The sequence below is a fragment of the Venturia canescens genome, chromosome 6, assembly GCF_019457755.1.
Source record: "Venturia canescens isolate UGA chromosome 6, ASM1945775v1, whole genome shotgun sequence".
Taxonomy (NCBI): Eukaryota; Metazoa; Arthropoda; class Insecta; order Hymenoptera; family Ichneumonidae; genus Venturia; species Venturia canescens.
The window spans coordinates 13,341,509-13,361,435 of record NC_057426.1 but is presented as its reverse complement, the minus strand read 5'-3'; the positions used below and the strand labels follow the sequence as shown (position 1 = coordinate 13,361,435).

The 19,927-nt window shown below is 40.3% G+C and overlaps 1 protein-coding gene across 4 annotated transcripts in view; it reads left to right on the top strand.

Moving 5' to 3' along the window:
- The first annotated feature begins 3,673 nt into the window (after positions 1-3,673).
- The window catches only part of Galphao (G protein alpha o subunit), a 31,745-nt gene continuing 15,491 nt past the window's right edge, over positions 3,674-19,927 (top strand). Inside the window, exons 1-3 of one of the 4 annotated variants that reach the window (XM_043421136.1) lie at positions 3,674-3,780; positions 4,491-4,877; positions 10,641-11,302. In XM_043421136.1, coding sequence (XP_043277071.1) covers positions 11,185-11,302 — 118 coding nt within the window. In that variant the 5' untranslated portion in view covers positions 3,674-3,780; positions 4,491-4,877; positions 10,641-11,184. Of the gene's footprint in view, positions 4,878-8,125; positions 8,144-10,640; positions 11,303-19,927 lie in introns of those variants that run through there. The other 3 variants (XM_043421135.1, XM_043421134.1, XM_043421137.1) reach the window with 3 other exon arrangements.

Sequence of the window (19,927 nt, the reverse complement as noted above, 5' to 3'; positions counted from 1 at the left end):
TACTTTTGATGATTTCGAAAGTTCGATTTCCGAGCCGAATAATCGCGCTGTTCGCTCACTTAACGCTGTACAATTTTATTATTTGAAGGGAAAATCAAAATACACCATGCACTTTTTTTATAATAACCGAATGAGAAAATCCCTTTTTTATCCACTCTGAACCTCGTTTTTTTCGCCCTCTTTCGAATTACTCAATTTTGTTGTTGTTCGACGAGACCATGAACGAGAATAAAAACACTTTTTTCAATTATTCAACGAGAAAGACTCAACGATCTTTCTCTACCCTCGACTCGATTGTTCTTCTCGCTTCTTTCGCATTAACAAAGTGCTCAAATGTAACAAAAACGTTGCTCGAAGGATTTTCTCGGCTAACATACCGCGCGAGATTCGTGATTTCCTCGGGGGAGAAAAAACCAATTGAACGGTTTTCAAATAACATGACAGGCGTTAAAACAACATTTCCATCGCAACGTATTTAGTAGAAATTGTTTTTCAACGAATAACAAAGTAGGTCGAAAGATTCGCAGATGAAAAAAAGAAATCAAGTTTTGGGGGATGACGGAAAGAAAATAATGAATTTCGTAAACCGATTCGAATAGGGAATCGTCATCGTTGTCGCTTCTGTGTAGCCTGTGCGTTAAAACGCCTCTTGTATGTGTGTGAATGTGTAATTTTGGCAAGTACGTTTTTTATAATCGAAGCTTGTACGATTGAGTATATATATACACACATATATATGTATATATATATTCGTATTAGGAAATATAAATGTTGCGTAGGTCTTTAGAGTTGATTCGTCGATCGTTTCGTCTACTGAGTATTTTATAATGACCACGCGCATCTCGGATCTCGCTTCATTATTTTTTTATTCCTCTTCTTTATTTTTCCAATCGAGCTTCTGAAATTGCGTTTGTTCGTTAAATTCGTAATGACATATTATTGTTAGGAGGAAAAAATAATTGACCGGAGAATCCTACCAATAGAAACGTTTGATGGTGAATTTTATTACCACTCTGCGATGTGATAACTCTCTTACCAGATAAATAACCACGAAAATCATTTTTCATTGGATGTAGTAATGTTTTGAAACTCGGTAAATGTGTCGTTGAAATTTTTCATTATTCAAAGCATTTTTCATTCAACAGAGCATTTTCACTAAGCTCTTCGAAGTTCTCCGAAGAAATGCCGAAAGACTGGGAATCAAAGAACTTTCAACAATGAAGCAATTGACAGGCTTTAAATTCCTAAAAAATAGGGTTAAAAATAATACTTCAGGCTCTTAGAAAAAATTGTGATATAAAAATATGGATTTTTCCCATTCCCGTGGCGCAGATTTCCAAACAAAACGAACTTCTTTGCGAGTGTGATCGAAGAGCAAAAATCATGAAAACATTTTTTGTCAAGGCGCATTACGATGGACGTGCCTCGTGAGAAATTTCGTGCCAAAAATACATCCGAGATTTCGAAAAACAAACACTCAAAAAAAGTAAAAAGTAAAAAAAAATAAAAAATAAAAGAAACCAAAAGATTGGTAGTTTTTAGGAACCCGAAAACTTTTTACATTAGAACGAGAAGAAAAGAACAAAAAAAACATATTTTTGTACTCTTAACCCAGATTCACGTGTGCCGGATCCGAGTTGCGCGAGTTCAGTCAAACGATCGATCGATAGTATAATTGTCGTTGGGGTAACAAAAAAAACATAATAAATTCAATAATAAAATAACAAGTTTTTCAATCGAAGAACGCGGTTTGTAGAATTGTCCGACAGTCGTTACTGTCACATCAACTTTCCTGGTACATCGAATTGAAAAGGAGAAGAATGGGGAAAGAAACTAAAAAAATAAACGAGCACGACAGTACCCAAAAATCCAGAGTTGGAATTCCGATGTATGAACGTAGTTCGGACTTTCGGACCAATCTATAGCCGCACAATGCACATAGCGTGTTTTAGATAACGATAACAACAGTAATAATAATCGAAACAATTTTTTCAATGCTCGGAATCTACCGTGTAAGTAGAGTTTCATCGTGTAAATATTACTTGAGAAATAATGATCGTGTAAGGAAATTACGAAATCGATTAGAATATTTTGAAAGAGAATGATAAAAACAAACAAATTATGCAATTTTGAATGAGCTCATCTCACTGTGACGATGTTCTACGAAAATGAGTGAAAGATATATGGGAGAAAAAACATGCACGCAAACACGAATGCACTCTGTACGCAATGTTGTGATCGAAAGGACATTTCTTCGAGAGCGAAGAAAGACCGGTGCTCGTAATCAATGTGTATTTATCAATAATCCCTTGTCCGTGATTTAAAATTAGATGCTATGTGGTCGAAACGTGGTTGAACGAAAAATAAGGGAAAAAATGACGAATGATGAATTGTGTTACGAAAATATACGTCATAACGATATATAAGGTTAAACTGTTGACATTTATGAGCCTGCTTTACGGTAGAATGTGGACGCTTCGAATCACTTACATGGATTTTTTTCTTTCTTCGATTCAATTATTTCTACCGTTTCGTTAGCGAATCCTTAATTAACGATAACGTCAGATTTGTTGACGAATGATGTCTTGAAAGTGGAAATTTTATATTATTTCGATGAATTTCTATTGTACTGCCGTTCGGATAAACTTCGCCAACGATCGCCAATCCAAACATCGGTTTTCTGTTGACAAACACCGTACGAAGCCCCACCTCCAACGACTCGGAGGTAAGTGATAAATGCACGTTCTCGAAGAGGGATTTTTCGGTTGAGAATCTAATTCAGGTTATTCGGATGTTCACTCATATCCAAAAATGGCAGTATTTCGTTTTCATTCGATCTTGAACCACCGCACGATGCAAATCAATTTCAGTCTACTATCATGTACAATCTACTCGTGCATATTTTGTTTCGGTAAATGAAGCATTGAAACACAAAATAAACAGAAACAATGAAATTAATTATTCGAGGAAACACTCCCGGTAAACTTTGTTGGCTTTTATACTATAAAAGTTTAATATTTATTGATACAACTGCATGCCACCGTCAATTTATCTGAGGGTGTAACGAACGGACTTGAGAAGGAATCATTTCTATGCAACGAATATTTGCATGTGTAAGCAGACTGTCACTGAGTTACCGGTTGAGTTGACATTTATGACTCGATCGGTATGAAGGATGGCGTTTTAAAAATCGAAAACGTAACAGCTGATGAAAACTAAATGTTGAATATGTAAACAATCATACGAAGAACCATTGTACCAACGAATTCATTCGTTGGTTGTACTATATAACGGAAAATGAATTTGAAAAAAGCACGATTTGACCTCTGTTGGTATATTATCGGCTGCAGTCGGTAATACGCTTTGTCGGTGCTGCCTGGTAATGGATCCGAAGGGCTTGGTAGACGCTTCATTAGAGGGTTTCACGGGAGCGGAGTCCATTCTACAGCGTGACTGGAAAAAAGGGAAGAATCTAGGGAAGGGAGGCTGTGGAAAATCGATCGGGAGAGTTTCGCCGGCTTTGGATGTAGCCCCCCCATTTGAATGTACATGAGAAACGTGTATGCGAGGTTGTACGTGCCCCGAGTACCGAGGTAAGTTCAACGGGCTCGTATTGGTCGGGTAGAGAGGGGTTTTCAGTACGTCGGCGTCGCCGGGTTGGGGCGGGGCGTGAGGGCGCCACTCTCGCTTTTAGTTTTGCTCGTGAAGCGCGCTGGACGCAGAAAGCCACAAGGCGCTGTCAAAAGTTCACGAGTCGATTTTGTATCGCTTCCCCTGTGTGTGAGTCGTGAGCATATCTCACTCGCGCGTTCTTCTCCCAACTTAGGAGCGGCTGTCCCGGGTTTTTACAACCGCTCCCCGCGTGTACGTGTGTGGGAGAGACTCGCACAATTTTTATGTTAATATTTTAATATTACTACACAATATAATACGAATCAATTATTTCAAAAATAATACGTCCGGAATCATCGAACGTTTTTCGAGCCGGCTCGAAATCTATTCCCGTGTCGATCGTTCTCCGATGTACATAAACATGAAACAGTAGAGAGTGACGAATCGAGGACTTTTATTTATTATTTTTCCATTGAAAAAATAAGGATTGCTGAAAATTTGTCTCTCATTGAAAAGTGTTGTTTTATTTCATCCTTGACGCGATCCTGAATTTATATCGTCGCATATAAAAATTCCTCCTGCGTTTGTGGGGGAAAAAAAAAGAGAAGAAAAACGTCGAGATTGCGCGCGCGACTCGACTGCTCTCTGGCGCGCGTTACTCTAATATCCCCTTAGCCCTGGGAGGACACACTGTGTTACTTCCTCTGTGTCCTTTTTATTTCTGTCAACGTTATACTCCCTTATATACCTGCGACACGGCTCTATAGCTTTTATATTTACAAATACATATATATATATCTATATTATATCACATATAATATTTGTATATATATATAATACATATACGAAACACATCAATATACTTGTGGCGTTAACAGAATTTCGGGGCTGTACCGGGACACGAGAGTAGCTTCTCCTGCGTATTATCGATCAAATATATAGACAGCAATTCCCGTGAAAAGAGCGTGCCCTTCGCGCAAAAAAAATAGGTGCAGAAAGTGCCGTGAAGTGATTATTGAAATCTTCAAGTGGCAGTGACGAAAAACTTTGTGTGTACATCAGTTATCCGCCGATCGTTGTCTCGCCACTAGCATGAAAAAATCGTGAATTTTACACGTTTCTTGTATTGTCCTTTCGGTGGTGATTATTCAATTCGGTGAACAACATTTTCGACGTGCATGTCGATCCACGAAAGCAACGACGATTTTCCCGATACCTAGCACAGCCGATCGGCGATACGGGAGGCTCCGAATTTTTTTGAAAATGTGAGTTTTTCTACCACTTCGTCAAACAACCCAAACTCACTCCCCTATGTACTTCGGTCCCCTATCATTTCAGGCTCTCTTATTCTGACACTACGAACTCCCTTCTCGAATCATTCTCATGTCCATTATGATTTTCACTGTCGTACTTTTTCTGTTTTCAAAGTCGTGTGTGTGTTTTTTTTCACTTTTGAAATTTTCTTCGAATTACGAGTTTTAAGGTAGCTTATTTGCCATTGTAGAACCTAATCTTGGTAACATTTCGAACTTTTTCAAAATTGGTAAAAAAGGTGCTCTGATTTGAGATTAAAAAGTTCAGTAATATTTCGAATGGAACAATTTGTAAAAAAATTACATTTTTCTCTTCTTCGCTCAACTGAAATGGCTGTTAGTCAACGAAAGCCATATCGACCACGCATCTCAGCGTTGATCCAACATTTTTTTCCCCTATAAGCTTGCCGTTCACCTCAGCCAATCAACGACGTGCCTCAAAGATAATCATCTACCTCATTAGTGACGATTTCACCCCAAACACAATTGCCCCGCTCCCGAGTGCCGATTTGACATTAAAATAAAACGAAATGAGCCGAAGAAAGCAATTTTCTTACGAAAAACGTTGTTAGACGAAACAAAAGTTTGACGTATACGCGGAAACGAGTGCTTTAACCCCGGAACGCGTATTCTCACGTTTCGTCTCTCTCTCGTTCGTTGCTTCGAGAGATTATTCCTGTGGGAGAAGATTTTTATCAGAGAAAAATGTTGTTTGTTGAAGGAAAACTGGTGTGCAGGCAAAAACGAGCGTGCTAGCCCGAAAATTCGTATCGTTATTTTCGCCCTCCCCTCTTCGTCGTTTTCGTTTATAATATTGACCCTCCCAGGCCCGTTACGCTTCCTACCCTCGAGCGGAGGAGGATGAGGAAGGAAAAGCGGTGGGCGTTGAAGAAAAGGGGAGTAAATATACGTATATATGTATCTATAAGAGAACAGTCCTCTCGTCGATCGTTCAACCTCCTCTCGTCCACGGATTCCCTCGACCATGTTTCTCCTCCAGCAACGACGAGCTTTCATCTTCTACTCTTCGCCTCTCATCTCCAGTTCATATCGAAATCGAACGAGTGAGAGAGAGTCGTGAATGATAGGAATTGGGGTAGACGAGCTTCGTTCAAAACCGAAAAAACGACGCGAAAGAGAATGACGAGAGGGGAGGGGTGACGACGACTACGCGACGACGACGACGGCGAAAGCAGGCTTATCTTTTCCGTTTTCTCCGAACGCTCGCTTCACGCTCTACCAGGAATTGGCTCTCGAGGGGTTCGAGTAACCTAAAAATCGGGAATAAAACTTGGCGTATGATTTTGGAGAAAATTTCTTCTAAATTATAAAACTGAATAAATTTTGTTTTTCTCTCTTCAATTCTGTTGTTTTCTTCTCTATTTTTTTTTACTTGTACGCAAATCCACATCTGTTTTTGTTTTTATTCTACTGCGTTTGTGCATTCGAGGCTTTTCACGAATTTCAATGACACTGTACGGGAAAGACGAATTGGCTGGACCGAGATTATTGTTTCATGCTAGAGCGCGGGCGTAACGCGCGCTATTTTCATCTTTTCCGAAATCCTCGAGTATTCGGCACGAATCTCTGATATAAGCGGAACGCGCGTTTTCGCCTGATAGACCAATGTCCCTCCTCCCAAAGCATACACACATGTATAGGTTCCGAAATATTTTTCATCGCGTCGAATTCGCGCGATGAAGATTTCTTTAGACTTGTTAGGGCGCGGATTAAAATATCACGACACGTATCGAATGATTTTTGTTTCAAATTTTTTTCATCGTTTCTTTGATACCAACCGTTTCAATTGCTTGTAAATTTTTCGTTCGAGAAACAATCCAACTTTTTATTTTCAATATTAATTCCAAAATTACTTGGTAAATTTTTCCTCAAAATTTTCGAAACTTCGGAACGGATTTGACGATTTCCAAAAGTGGACACGTTGTTTTATCGGGTTTCTCGGTGCGACACGCGCGGTCAACGGAAAAATTTGGCTCGAAAGTAGAGAAAGGGGTTGCTCAACGTGATGCGGATCGACGTTCGCGCAGTTCTCCGCGAAAAGAAGTCCGAACGAATCCTGCCGCGCGGAGCGCAGACTCCGAATATTGGTCCATTTTTCGCTCACCCAAGCGAACAAGAGTCTGCGCCTACACCCAGTTTTTCCATCTCCGCGAGCACACCGAAGGAATTCTTCGAGCGAAATAACGAGGACTTTTTTCATTTATGACGCACTATCGAAAAATCGATGGAGAAATACAAACTCCAGTAACTTCCGACGTAATTTCCGACGTATTTTTCCATTAAATTTCGAGCGATCTCAGTGAAGGATTGAATTTTTTTTCGTTTGAAAAAGGCACGGAGAATCGACGAGAGGGTAAAAATTCTACTCAATTTTCGATTATTCGAAGAACAGTAAAAAAACGAATCGAGGGTCTGAGCTTTTTTTACGAGATTGAAAAATCTCGAGGTAAATTTCCGGGCAGAAATTCTCATCTCCTCTCTCGTAAATCGAGTACCGAGGTACAGTAATCTTTTCGGGGGGGGGAGCAGCGGAAACTCGATACGAGAAAAAACGAACGAGAGAGACAGAAGCAAACTCGTTTTCTTTTTCTTTCGTTTTTTTTTTTTATTCGCTCGTTCGTAGGGAGTTCGTCGAATGAGGAAAATCGTCTGAATTTCTAGGGTCAAAGGAGAGTCGGCGGAGGGACTGAAAAGTCTTTTCGTTTCTGGTGAAACTTCCGGGGAGACCGGAAGTTCCAAGGATCTTTGCCAATTCCGAATAAATCTTTTGGCTCTGCGAACAGAGTCGCGAGAATCGAGTTTGCTGGTTGCGAATTTCGCGACTCTGCCCACCTCTTTCAACGAAGTTTCTCGGACTAAGAGTTGCCCGATCAAAGTTTTCGGGGCACGAAAAAAATCGCATTTTCAAAAGATCTTCATTTTTTTTAAAACCTCAACAAAAATTGGTTCCCGTTAACGTTTTTTTTTCATTTTAATCGCTAAATTCGAGTGCGCTTTTCCTCCGTGACGAAGCTGCGATCATGAAACTCTTTCGAGGAGCAATAAAAGTATAAATACACGTTTGTATAAATGCATCGCAGCTGCCCATCAAACTTTAATGCAGCACACAATGTCGAGAAAAAAGGATGAAAACTCTGACAGAAGAGAGCTCGAGCTTTTTTGGCTTTGGTGACTCGTAACATTCTCTTACTGAGATCGTAATTAACTGCATTTTGATGACGCTGAAGTTTCCAACGTTGGAGTCCAACGAAATGATGTTAAAAAACTCTCAAATAATTCCAGTAAATCTCCAATCTTGTTCCCTGCCGAATTTCCAATTCGTAATTTTTCAAGCCACATCATCAATAATTCGTTAAATAAAAAAATAATGAATTATAAATCTTTTTTTCGTTCATTTCGTTGAAATCCAACGTTGCAAACTTCAGCGTCGTGCATTTTGCAGATCGAATTTCCGGCAATTTATACTGCAAAACGGATTCCTATTCATCAACGATCCTCCAAATGTTTTCAACCCTTTGCAGCATGGTGGCAATAACCCACGTCACGATTTTTTTCAATGTTCCCCATTTATTCACACATGAAAGTATTCAGATACGGTTTTTTGCACTTTTTACTTACTACGGTGATCAAAGAACACAAAAATACTGTACAATTGGCAAAATTTTTTTTAACGTAATATTTGTAAATAAACAAAACTCGGAAAACGACGTTTTTTCGGAAAATCCATTTTCCAAGAATCTACCCGAGGTAACAACTTTAAAATTGGCGAGGGGGGTGGCTCATTACGAATCTGTACTGAAAATTTGGAAATTCAAGACGGCGGCTCCAACGTGGCGGAGCGAAAATACAAAAAATCGTACGACGAAAGCGGAATAAGCTGGTACTCGGGGTGCGGTATAATGTATAGAAAAATATTGTCTTTCCTTTCGATCAGCTTCCCAAAGAGTTGTCAAAACTTTCGATTTTCAGCCGATCATCAACGGGAACAGTGAAGATTAAAATTTCCTACAAAGCATGTTTTTCCAATGACAATTCTTGCGAAATGATTTTTTTCTCGAATATCATGCAGATAAAAAAATCCTCGCTTTCCATTTTAAGGAGGAACATCCAATTTTTAATCCATTACATTCAGTCATTTTTTAATAAATCATTTCCAAACTCAAAAAAAAAATAAAAAAAATAAAAAATGGCGATAGTTTAGAAAAAAAGTACTATTCCACAGTTCGAACTCCACACGGAGAGAAAAAAATAGTGAGAATTACTATGCTGCCATGGTATATGACGCTGAAGTTTGCAACGTTGGAGTCCAACGAAATGATAAAAAAAACTCTCCAATAATTCTAGTAATTCTCCAATTTCGTTCCCTGTCGAATTTGCAATTTGTAGTTTTTCAACCTGCACCGATACTTCGTGAAATAAATAAATTGGTGAACTACAAATGTTTTTTTTTCCTTCATTTCGTTGGACTCCAACGTTGCAAACTTCAGCGTCGTCATGGTATTGGGGTTCTGTATCGCCCGTTTTGAAGGTTTTTACCAAAAATATTGTCATTTCCAAGTAAATTCTGATTGAAAATTTTTCAATTGCGTATTTTGCTGTGACAAAAGTTTAAGCTGTGTTATTTTTTCCTAACATAGTTCACGAAGGAAACGTTGTAAAATTTATGTTGACTCGATGATGAACCGTCAAGTAGAATTATTATGCCCTTTTGCTATACTTAGTACTGTTTTCACAATTTAAATTTACAGTTTGAACACAGTCAAATTTGAGGAGCTCGAACGCAAGCATCGATCATGCGCCAAAGTGTTTAGAAATTTACTATGGTAAATAACAGAATTTTATTAGCGATTTTACGATAATATACCGCTACAGACGTGTACCGATGTATTTATTTTGACGCAATTTTCATCGAGTCGCTTCGCAAAAAATTACTGTGTATGTTCGTAATAATAAATTAATATCATCGATATAGAGCCCTACTTCGAAGGCACCATAGTAGTTTTTAGTTAAATTTTCTCTCCGTGTAAAGAACGTGTGCGCAAAATTCGAGGTCGTTTAATTCTGCCGTTTTTTAATATACGTTTACCAAATGCGAGCCAAAAATGACGTATTTTTGGGGTTTAATCCCGTACAGATAAAGCAAACAGGCTTTACTAGATAATTTATATAAAAACAATGGAATTCGTATTTACACAAGCTCACTTAACGCGAAGCTTAAATGGGAAACCCCCTTAAATGGGAAACATTGAAAAAAATTTTTGCAAAATCCCTTCGAAAGTATGAAAAACCCCAAAGAATTGTATTACCCGAAATCGGTGTCGAAAGCATGACGCTGAAGTTTCCAACGTTGGAGTCCAACGAAATGATCGAAAAAAACTCTCCAATAGTTCCAGTGATTCTGCTATTTTGTTCCCTGCCAAATTTCCGATTCGTAGTTTTTCAAACTGCACCAACGATTCGTGAAATAAAAAATTGGTGAATTACAAACGTTTTTTTCGTTCATTTCGTTGGACTCCAACGTTGGAAACTTCAGCGTCGTGTCGAAAGCAGAGAAATGATTGTACGAAAAAGCATTGAAAAAAACACGAATAAATGATTTTGTGAAAAATGTTGGAACGAGAATGAAGCGATCGGACTGGCGCACCACCGCGGGAACGTTAATAAGTGGAGTGTCGTATTTTTGGTGTGTTGCAGATTCGAGTTCGTAAAGGGTTGAGGTCGGAAGGGTGGCGGCGTCGTTCGGTGGTCCGAGGAGGGCGCGGTGTACGAGGAGGCAGGGAGAGCTAACGCGGGGTGCGCTGTGTGCGAGTGTGGGCGTGTGTCGAGAGTGTTGACGGACGGCGCGGCGGGGAAGGGGGGTGGCATTGTTGTTGGGAGTGTAAACGGAGAGGATCGGAGTCGTCGAGTGATTCGCGAGTGGAGTAAAGAGGCTGAGGGAGTCCAAATACGTAAATAAATAAGAAGAAACGTGTGCATTGTTTCGTGGTGTTCGTCAGTGCGGGGGAGAGTCGAAGAATCGGCGTGGAAGTAAAAAAACATCGTCGAGGTGAATAATCGAATAAAATTCTCGGGGGAGTGAACGTTTTTCGTATTTTTCGCCTGGTTTTTTTGGAGTTTCGTTCGCGAAGCTTACTTCTTACGGAGAGCAGAGTGGCGGGTGGCTTCAGTGCCCTCCCGCGATTCGGCCTGATAAATAAAAGAGGCGGGGGTGGCGTTTGTGAAGGCAACGTGTAGCAAGATGGGCTGTGCCATGTCTGCGGAAGAGCGGGCCGCTCTGGCCCGCAGCAAACAGATTGAGAAAAATCTCAAGGAGGATGGCATCCAAGCGGCGAAGGACATCAAGCTCTTGCTGCTTGGTAAGTTCGATCGAACTCTCTTTTTTTTCCCCACGTTTTTTTACTTCTGTGGTTTGATGAATTTTTTTATCGCCAGGACGATTTTTGTGAGTGATTAATTTTATGTTTTCTTCGACTCGTTTTGTTTTTAACGTTTCTCCGTTAGTCGAGGCCCGAAGACGTTGATCGAAGTGAAATATGCTTCGACTGCTTCATTGGCCCAGACTTAAGGAGCCTTCTTTCGCGTTCGCAGACGCGCACAAACTTGTTCGGGAAAATTCGACGCAACGTTTGCAGCTCCACTCGAATGAGAGGGAAAACCGAGCTCGTCTCGTGCGAGCACAGGGACCGCGAACTAATTTCAATTAGTCAAATGGCCTCGTTAAACTCGAGCCGGGCCTCACCCTGACGCAAAACGATGAGAGAGCGAGCGCGCCCGTTGGAGGAACGGGCAGGGGAAAAAGAAACGAGAATTTTGCGAACGCGCTCAGCTTTCTCTTCTATTTCTTCTCTCTCCTTCCTTCCGTCCTTTATATTCTTCCTCTAAATTCGTCTTTTTCGCTTATCTTTGCTTTCCACCTCTTCCCAGTTTCCTCTCTTCTCCTTTTCTCCAGTTTTCGTTCACTTTCTTTTTTCCCCATTATTTTCTTCCCCCCGTTTTGAATATTTTGCTATCTTTTGCAAGCATTTGGCAGCATTCGTTCTCCCTTAAACATCTTTTTCGTTCTCCGCTTCCCTTTTCGTCTTCCCTCTCACCTTTTTCTTCTGTCCTTTTTTCTTCCCACTCTGTTTCCATTATTTCGTTACTTTTCATCCACCATTTTTCGCTCTTTTCCTCACATTTTTCTCGTCCATCATCCCCCGGCACATAAGTAGCACAGACTCTCGGCCAGCTCGCAGCGACGAGAAAGATCCATACGAACGAGGTTATCCTTCCTCGTTTCTGTCATTTCATATATCTACGGAAATGTGTACAGAATTTTGCACGAAGTTTGCGTGCAACGTTCGAGTCCAACGAAATAAACGAAAATGACATTTGCAATTGACCATTTTTTTATTTCACGAATCATCCGTGTAGACTGAAAAACTACGAATTGCCAATTAGGCGGGTAACAAAATTGGAGGTTTATTAAAATTATTGAAGAGTTTTTTTCATTCGTTGGACTCCAACGTTGCAAAATTCGGAGTCATAATTTTGCATGGCGCCACGCACGCATGAGTTTTTCGTTCCCTTTTTCAATAAATGGATCCTTTTCTATGAGTGAACAACCAATTTCAGAAGTTTCGAGAAAAAAAATTAACAAACAAAAATGAAAAGAAATCGCGCCGGAAATGAACATTTCTACGCAGAAAGACAAAATTATCTAGAAAAGAAGTATCGAGAGTGAAACTAATTTTTTTATAACTCAAAATCGTGGAAATAACCAAGCAGAGTTCGCTGCGAAATTCAACGTCATTGTTTTTCATTAAGAAATCATGAAATTTCAGACGATTCGTAATGGACTGCGAGGATTAATCGCAGAGCAAACATCACGCACTTGATGTCGAGAGTTCGTTGTTTGAATTTTAAAGAAAAAAGTAATGAAGCTCCCGCGAGGGTCGTGCGAGTACGATATTCCGCGTTAGAGAGAACAGAGGGAGAGAGAAAATGAAATTAAGGATGAGGCTACACCGAAGGGCCGAGCTCGCGTGTGTGAAAAAATTTGCGTGCCGTCTCGAATCTCTTTCGCAACGGCGACACACGAATGCGGACCGTTGTACACGTTGTTTCGAGTAATTCGATCCTTTTATTATTACTCCACGTTGGTACTTCTCCGTGCTGGCACGAATCGACCAAGTTTTAAAAACCGTGAGAAGGACGGAGATTAAAAAAAAAAAAAAAAAAAAAAAAACGTATTAACGAGGCAAAGCGAAAGGAGAAAAGAGAGCTTTTCCTGTACGAAGCTTGCATGGAAATCGATAAAGTTATCGAGCCTCGACGTTCTCCGGGCTGAAACTACCGGAAGTTATTTTCTTTATCCGCACTGCGTGCTTCATTTATTCACCATTTCTTTCTGTTACTATCTCAAGTAAGGTTTTCATTTTCATCATTTTCTTCTCACAGAAATGACTATTTTTAAGGGGTCTTTTGATCGGTATAAATTATAAATATGGATATAAGAAGTGGGCCTAAGAACACGCACTCTTAAAATACACAAAAATTATTTTTTACATTTATTTTACTCGGTTTCCGTACAGAAAAGTGGTGGGAGGAAGACAGGTCGAAAAAAGATGGGTGCGCGCTGTTGTTAAAAACTCTGTAACGGATTATCGATTTTCCCATTTTTTCAAAAACGACAAAGCGGCGGCCATTTTTCCAAAAACTACGAGAAATCACGTTTTTTCATTGCTTTTTGCATTAAAAGAAAAGCTCCACTCAAAAATTCGTGCGACATGCGCTACAGCTACGGTCATAAAGAACATGTGGTAAAGCTTTGGTAAGGTTGAATAGTTTCGGAGATTTTATCAACGAGCCGTCGAAAAATTTAATTTTCAGAAAAACGCGTTCAAACAAAGGCGTCGCTCAAAAGTACACTTGGACTGCTCGGCTTTACAAAATTTTACTACGATACTTTTCTAAAATGCAATTAAAAAAATCGATTCTTTGAAAATTCTAATTAAGGTAGACCTTTAACTTTCCCGAAATAAATTTGTCGTCTCACGCAACTTTGCTTCTGATCGAAACTCCTTTTTTCACATATTTTCTTCCATTCAAAATAAGGCATTCGTTCGTTCACGATTAAAAATATTACGCGGGGGGGATCGAACTTGGCGTTTATTCATGATTAAATTGGACTGCTCCGTAACTTTTCTCAACTCTATAATAATTGATCCTCGATATTTAAACACAGTAAAAAAGAATGATTAATTCCCAAAGTTGCTTATTTTTCGATTAATTCGACCCGAAATATTCGCATCGGCGATATTATCGAGAAAGAATAAAAGAATGTTGAAAAAAGAAAAAAAGAAATTGAAAAGAAAAAAGAAATAAAAGAAATAAAAAAAACGTTGAAACATACTTCAATCAAGACCGCTGTGGGAAACTAGCTGAAACGATAAATCCGTTAGAATTTAATGACGATCGTTGCGATCTGCGAACGGTATGACAAAGCACTTGGAATAAATAATCGTGTTGTCGCACAGCACGGGATCGTCGGCGCTATCATAAATTTCTAGTGCCCGAGTTGGTCGGATTTCACGGTGGACTTTCCCTGCTCGCCCTCGGTGTGATTTTTGGCAATTTGCCAAATCCGTACAGCATTTATTACCGTTGAATCTCACTCCGTAGGGGGATGAGATTAAAAAAAAAAAAGCATTGAAATCAACCCTCTGTGAATCTCGACTCTGAATTGCCACGCGAATTTTCGAATAATTCGAAAGTTTTCTTCATTTTTTCGACATTTCTCTAACGCTATAGAGAAATATCCTCGTAAAAAATATAATTGAAGTCGATGAATGCAGTCTCGAAGGTGAGCGAATATTAAATAACGAAATACGACGACTTTGTCGAGGTCTCGGCGAATTCTTCAATCGCCGATGCAACTGCGAGATGAAAATGTTGAGATGAGCATCAGGCGACTCCGAGAATGATATTGATCCATCCCTCCTAACGACGTTCCACGAGAAGTTGACCAATGTACGAAGCTTTGCCTTTCCGAGTTGGCCGCATACTTTTAGCAACTTCATTTCAACAAATATCAAGGAAATGTTGATTTCTTTCGGATTTTTCATAAGCGCATAATCGAATATTATCGAATGAATTTCTCACGCGGATGTCCTTAAATTCAAGAATCTTAACTCTCTTCTTCGAGCGTGCACATTTTGGGTGTGTCCCGCTTGGAAATTTTCCAATAACTCTCGATCGAAATGGAGAGGAATAAAAAACGAATTGAAAATGCACAAAATCCAAGTGTTTGAGTGCGCGAGAAACGTGAAGAAGAATTTCCACGACGATTCTCGTATTCACGATCGCTCAAATTGATCCCTCGTTATGCGAGACGACGCTGAAGTTTGCAACGTTCGAGTCCGCAACGAAACGGACTAAAAAAACATTTGTAATTAACCAATTTTTTATTTCACGAATCATCGCGGCGTAGATTGAAAAACTAATGCAATTTCGGCAGCAAAACGATATTGTAGAATTATTGGAATGATCGAAGAGTTTTTTTAGATTCGTTGGACTCCAACCGCCGCAAACCTTCAGCGCGTCATTGTTACGAGACGAGACACGATTGTTTAGTCCGGGGATTAATGGCGAGGATTCATTAACGCTGGAAGCACAGTTTTCTTGAGATCCTTGACTATTTCAACATTATCACTCGTCTTGCGAGACTTTTAAATGCAAAAGTCAATTGAGAGAGCTCGTCGTCTCGGGATTCACGTGTTTAGATGGGTAAATATACGTGTATATATGCATAATAGACGTCTCGTCTCGCTCGTGACACTCGAAACCTTCTGTGCAGCGATATAATCGAGCGCTTCTCACCGACCCGAGTTCTCAGTGGTTCTCAGAGCGATCCTTCACCAGGTTCAACGAAAACATAAATATTTATCGAAATAATCGGAGAATCTGGGGCTCCCTGTCAACGTGACGTTTGAACTTTTGAACGAAAGCTTCATTTTCATCGAGAGAAGAAAAGTTTTATGAGTAAATTGATTATTTCGCGTATGAGCGTAATTTGCAACGAAATTATCGGAAATTCTTTGTGCCGTCGATACGACCTGTGACCTTTCAATAATCACTCAATTTTTTCTTTCCTTTTCGACGAATTCGACAAGCGGAAATAAACGCGAGTGGATCGATAGCTCGACGAAGTTCCGGCCCGAATTATTTCGTCGGGAGTTCGATTTATTTTTTTCAAATTCATTCCGAATCGGTTATTTCGAGGGAATGACATTTCTGGCCTATCTCCGCGCCCTCGAGGCACTGCGCGAGGAAAAAAGAACGCGCATGCTGCTGCCATGTGTCACGCGAAAGAGTTTCGAAAAAAGAATAAGAAAGACATCTGAAGGAAGAGCACACGCATATTTATGTGTAAGGTCGAGTGTTTCCGGCTCAGCAAATCTCAACACGTGATTTACTCATCCCAGCAGGAAAAGATGCGTCGACGGTGAGGCTGAAGAAAAAATGTAAAACGCTGAAAAACAAACGGCAAAAGGCCGAAACAAAATAAACGCGAGTCTGTTGCTTCGTTGGCGTGCTCGCTGTAAGCGCCGTTTTCTCTTTCTTTTGGCACACTCCCGTCTTCCCAACATTCTCCAAGTGCTTGAGACATTTCTCGACATTCATTCACCTTTCGCAGCTCCATTTTTCCTGCTCCTCTTCGCGCCTCCGTAAGAACCTCCGAGCCACTCGATGATTGATCTTTCTCATCTCGCGCCTCCGGCTCCTTCGATCGATCACTCACCCCTTTTTCTCCTTTCCCTTAATTGTTTTGCGTCCCTTACCTAGTTTAATAATAATTGTTTTTTGGTATCCCGAGATAACGGCTATTTTCATCACTTTTCTATATTTATCTCCGCTTCCATCAGAGCTTCGATTCAGTCGAGCCGGGATATACCGACGAACTAGCATTTTATCGGTCTCCAAACATCGAATATTCGAGTTCCCACGTTAACGCGTTCTTTACCACTTTTTTCGCTCGAGCCCCATGTTTATTCAAACGATTAAAGAAATTTCATGATCCTTCGAACACGTGTGCGGAGGAACCGAGGAAAAAAATGAAGAGAGTTTCCTCCTCGCAAGCCCCGAATTCCCAAGTCCGCGTTGTCTCCCTCGCTCTCTCGGTGCATCGACGCCTTCGTAGGAAATGTATAACTCTGCTTATTGGTCTTACGAGCCGACGTCATCGACCAAGTAAACGACGTTCCCTCGACTGCAAACTCTCCCCGCGAGCATAAATTTTATCTTGCTCGAATGCCCTCGAAGGAATGAAATTCTCTTGGATTCGAAATTAGAGTTCTGCCGGGTCGAATAAGGTAATTAAAAAAACGGTTTTTCCTCCCCGAATTAAGGGGGTGCAATATTTCCAAACAAAACGAACCTAAAATCGTCATTTTACTTTATATTTTTCATACTTCGATTGAAATTTTGGTAAATCTTCGTTTCTCATCGTCTCACTTTTGCCACTCTCCCGAATTCGCCTTCGCAAAGACGCGATGATCGCTGCACTCGCGCAAACGTGATCCAGGAGCGGTGTCGGTTTCGTATTATCTCCGATGTATTTTTATCGTGGCTCCGCGAGTATTACGCGCTGCCGTGACTTATCTTCGGTAAATGTACCAACTATCTGCGTATGTCCATGACCGTGCTCGCCTCTCGCCCGCTCCCCTGATGAGAAAGGAAGGAAAAAATTCCCCTTCGCGAACTCTCGCTCTCTCATACGAGCTGATTAAAGAATGGGAAATAAAGCGCTCGAGATTATCGGATTTTCCAGCAGCTTTGACTTTTCTTTTGCCTCCGTTATTGTACCGAGTCATTGTCATCGAGCTGACCGAGTTCGTAGTCACAATCGAAGGGACAATTACAGACAATTATATTTTTTGGAAAATCATGCAGAATGGACTTGAAAAGTGTGAAAACAGTCATGCAGCTTCGTCAATTTTGTTTATTTCGTTCCTCGAAGTTCAATCTGCCAGGAATAATTGTGGAATTCATCTATAAAAAGTAGCAAAACGACTTTTTCGATTTTGTTTCATCGTTCCTCACCGCGATGCCATTTTTTCTCTTAACTTTTCTACCAATTGATAATGTCGGTTGCAACGATACCGTTGGACGTGCACAACAACGACGAACGATGGAAAGTTTTCATAAAAATTGAAGTTTCTTCGAAGCTGCAGTCGGACCCCGTCGACTGGACTATTAAGGGGATTTATCAGTATTGCGTGAGTGCGAGAGAGACGGCTGCAAAACGGTTGCACGGTTTGCTCCGACATGCTGGATTTTTTGAAAAAAGACGAGTTGCACTTTGTTCTTTGACAAAATGAGAGCAGCGTGCGTAACTCATATTTTTATCAAATATTAAGGCCTTCTACGCACTTGGCGAAAAAACGTGATTTTCCTGATTTTTTTTCGACAAGAAAATAAATGTTTATTGAAAAACTGTAAAGGAAATTCATTAGTGCAAATGTTCATTCACTTGTACAATTTTTTTCATCGAAAAATTACTCAACATTGCGCAACTCCAGCTGTATTCCAGTAGCACCATTTTTTGAGCGTCAGTTGCGATGGACACGACAACTAAAAACTGTTAATCCGTTCCATACCGAGTTTGCAACACTTATTTATCACAATAATGGCTCGGGCCTGGGCGAAGGATTTGTAAAAATTTCGATTTAAAAAGAATGCCGACAGTTTCAACAAAAAATTCACTTCTTGAAGTGCTAAATTTTCGGTTTTTTGTTACAATTTTTTTTTCCAACAAAATATGAAACCCTTCGTCCACGCCCTGGCTATTGTTATAATAAATAAGCGGTATGAATTTGGTACTCCACCGAAAAGGTACTTTTCAAAAAATACGATTCTGAGATAATCGCGCGCGTTTAAAGACTCAAGTACCGCGCGCACCGGGCGGTCGCTTGAAATCCCCACAGCTACGAATCCAATGCTCCGATCTTTGTGAAATATCCTGCGAGAATATTTTTCAGACATTGACTTGAAGAATACGTAATAAAAAAATCTTCGATTTTTCCGCCCATCACAGTGCCTTAACCAACCCGAAATAAACCCCATGCAGCAGGATTTTTACGGACTGAACGACCGATAGATCACCTCAAAATGTCTCATGAAATAGCGATAGAGGCCGAGTATTATGCGAGTGCCTTATTCCCGGAGATTATTACTCTCACTTTTTTTTTCTTCAACTTCTCGCTTGGGGAGCTCGAACAATGTACAAAGGGCGACGCCTAAACCGTGCTCCGCTGCTGGATACAAGCAATGCACATACGTACACGCACACATAAGTGGTAGGATCGCATATGCTGTATACTCGGACAACAAGAGGCGCGAGTGTGCGACTATTATAGGCGGCTACTTAGCTGAAAGAGCTTTTTAAAAAGAGGGGCGAGGGCCACCCGTGGTAAGCAGGAAAAGCAAGTTCCGCCATGGTGTACACGTCATATCCGCTTATAAAACAACGAGCATTCCCTTCACCCACGACCAGCTGATCATACACTAACACACATTTACAACGCACCGTTTCGCTATCTATAATGTCCTCTCCTTCTTTCTTATATCCTCCCTCGGCGTTCTCGCGCATTCAAACATCGATGATAGTGCCTTAAGAGGAGATAATTCGTCGCTGCGCGGACTCGAGGAACAAGAATTATTGGGGATTTCTCGGGTCATGAATCTTCGAACGATGTTTTGATTTTGTTTTCTCGAATTTCTACTTGTGTGATTGAAATGTTTTTATGAATTTTGATTTTTTAGTATTTTGCAAAATAAATGATACTTTTGCTTCTTTTTCGCGCTTATTTATGCGGACTTTTTGTTCGCTCATTGTTTATTCAGCATTGAATTTGCACTTCAGTGCTTCGAAACGTGAGAAAATTGTGTAAGCTGCCACCGCAATCGTAGTTTGGAGTTAATTAGGATTTTCTTTTCAT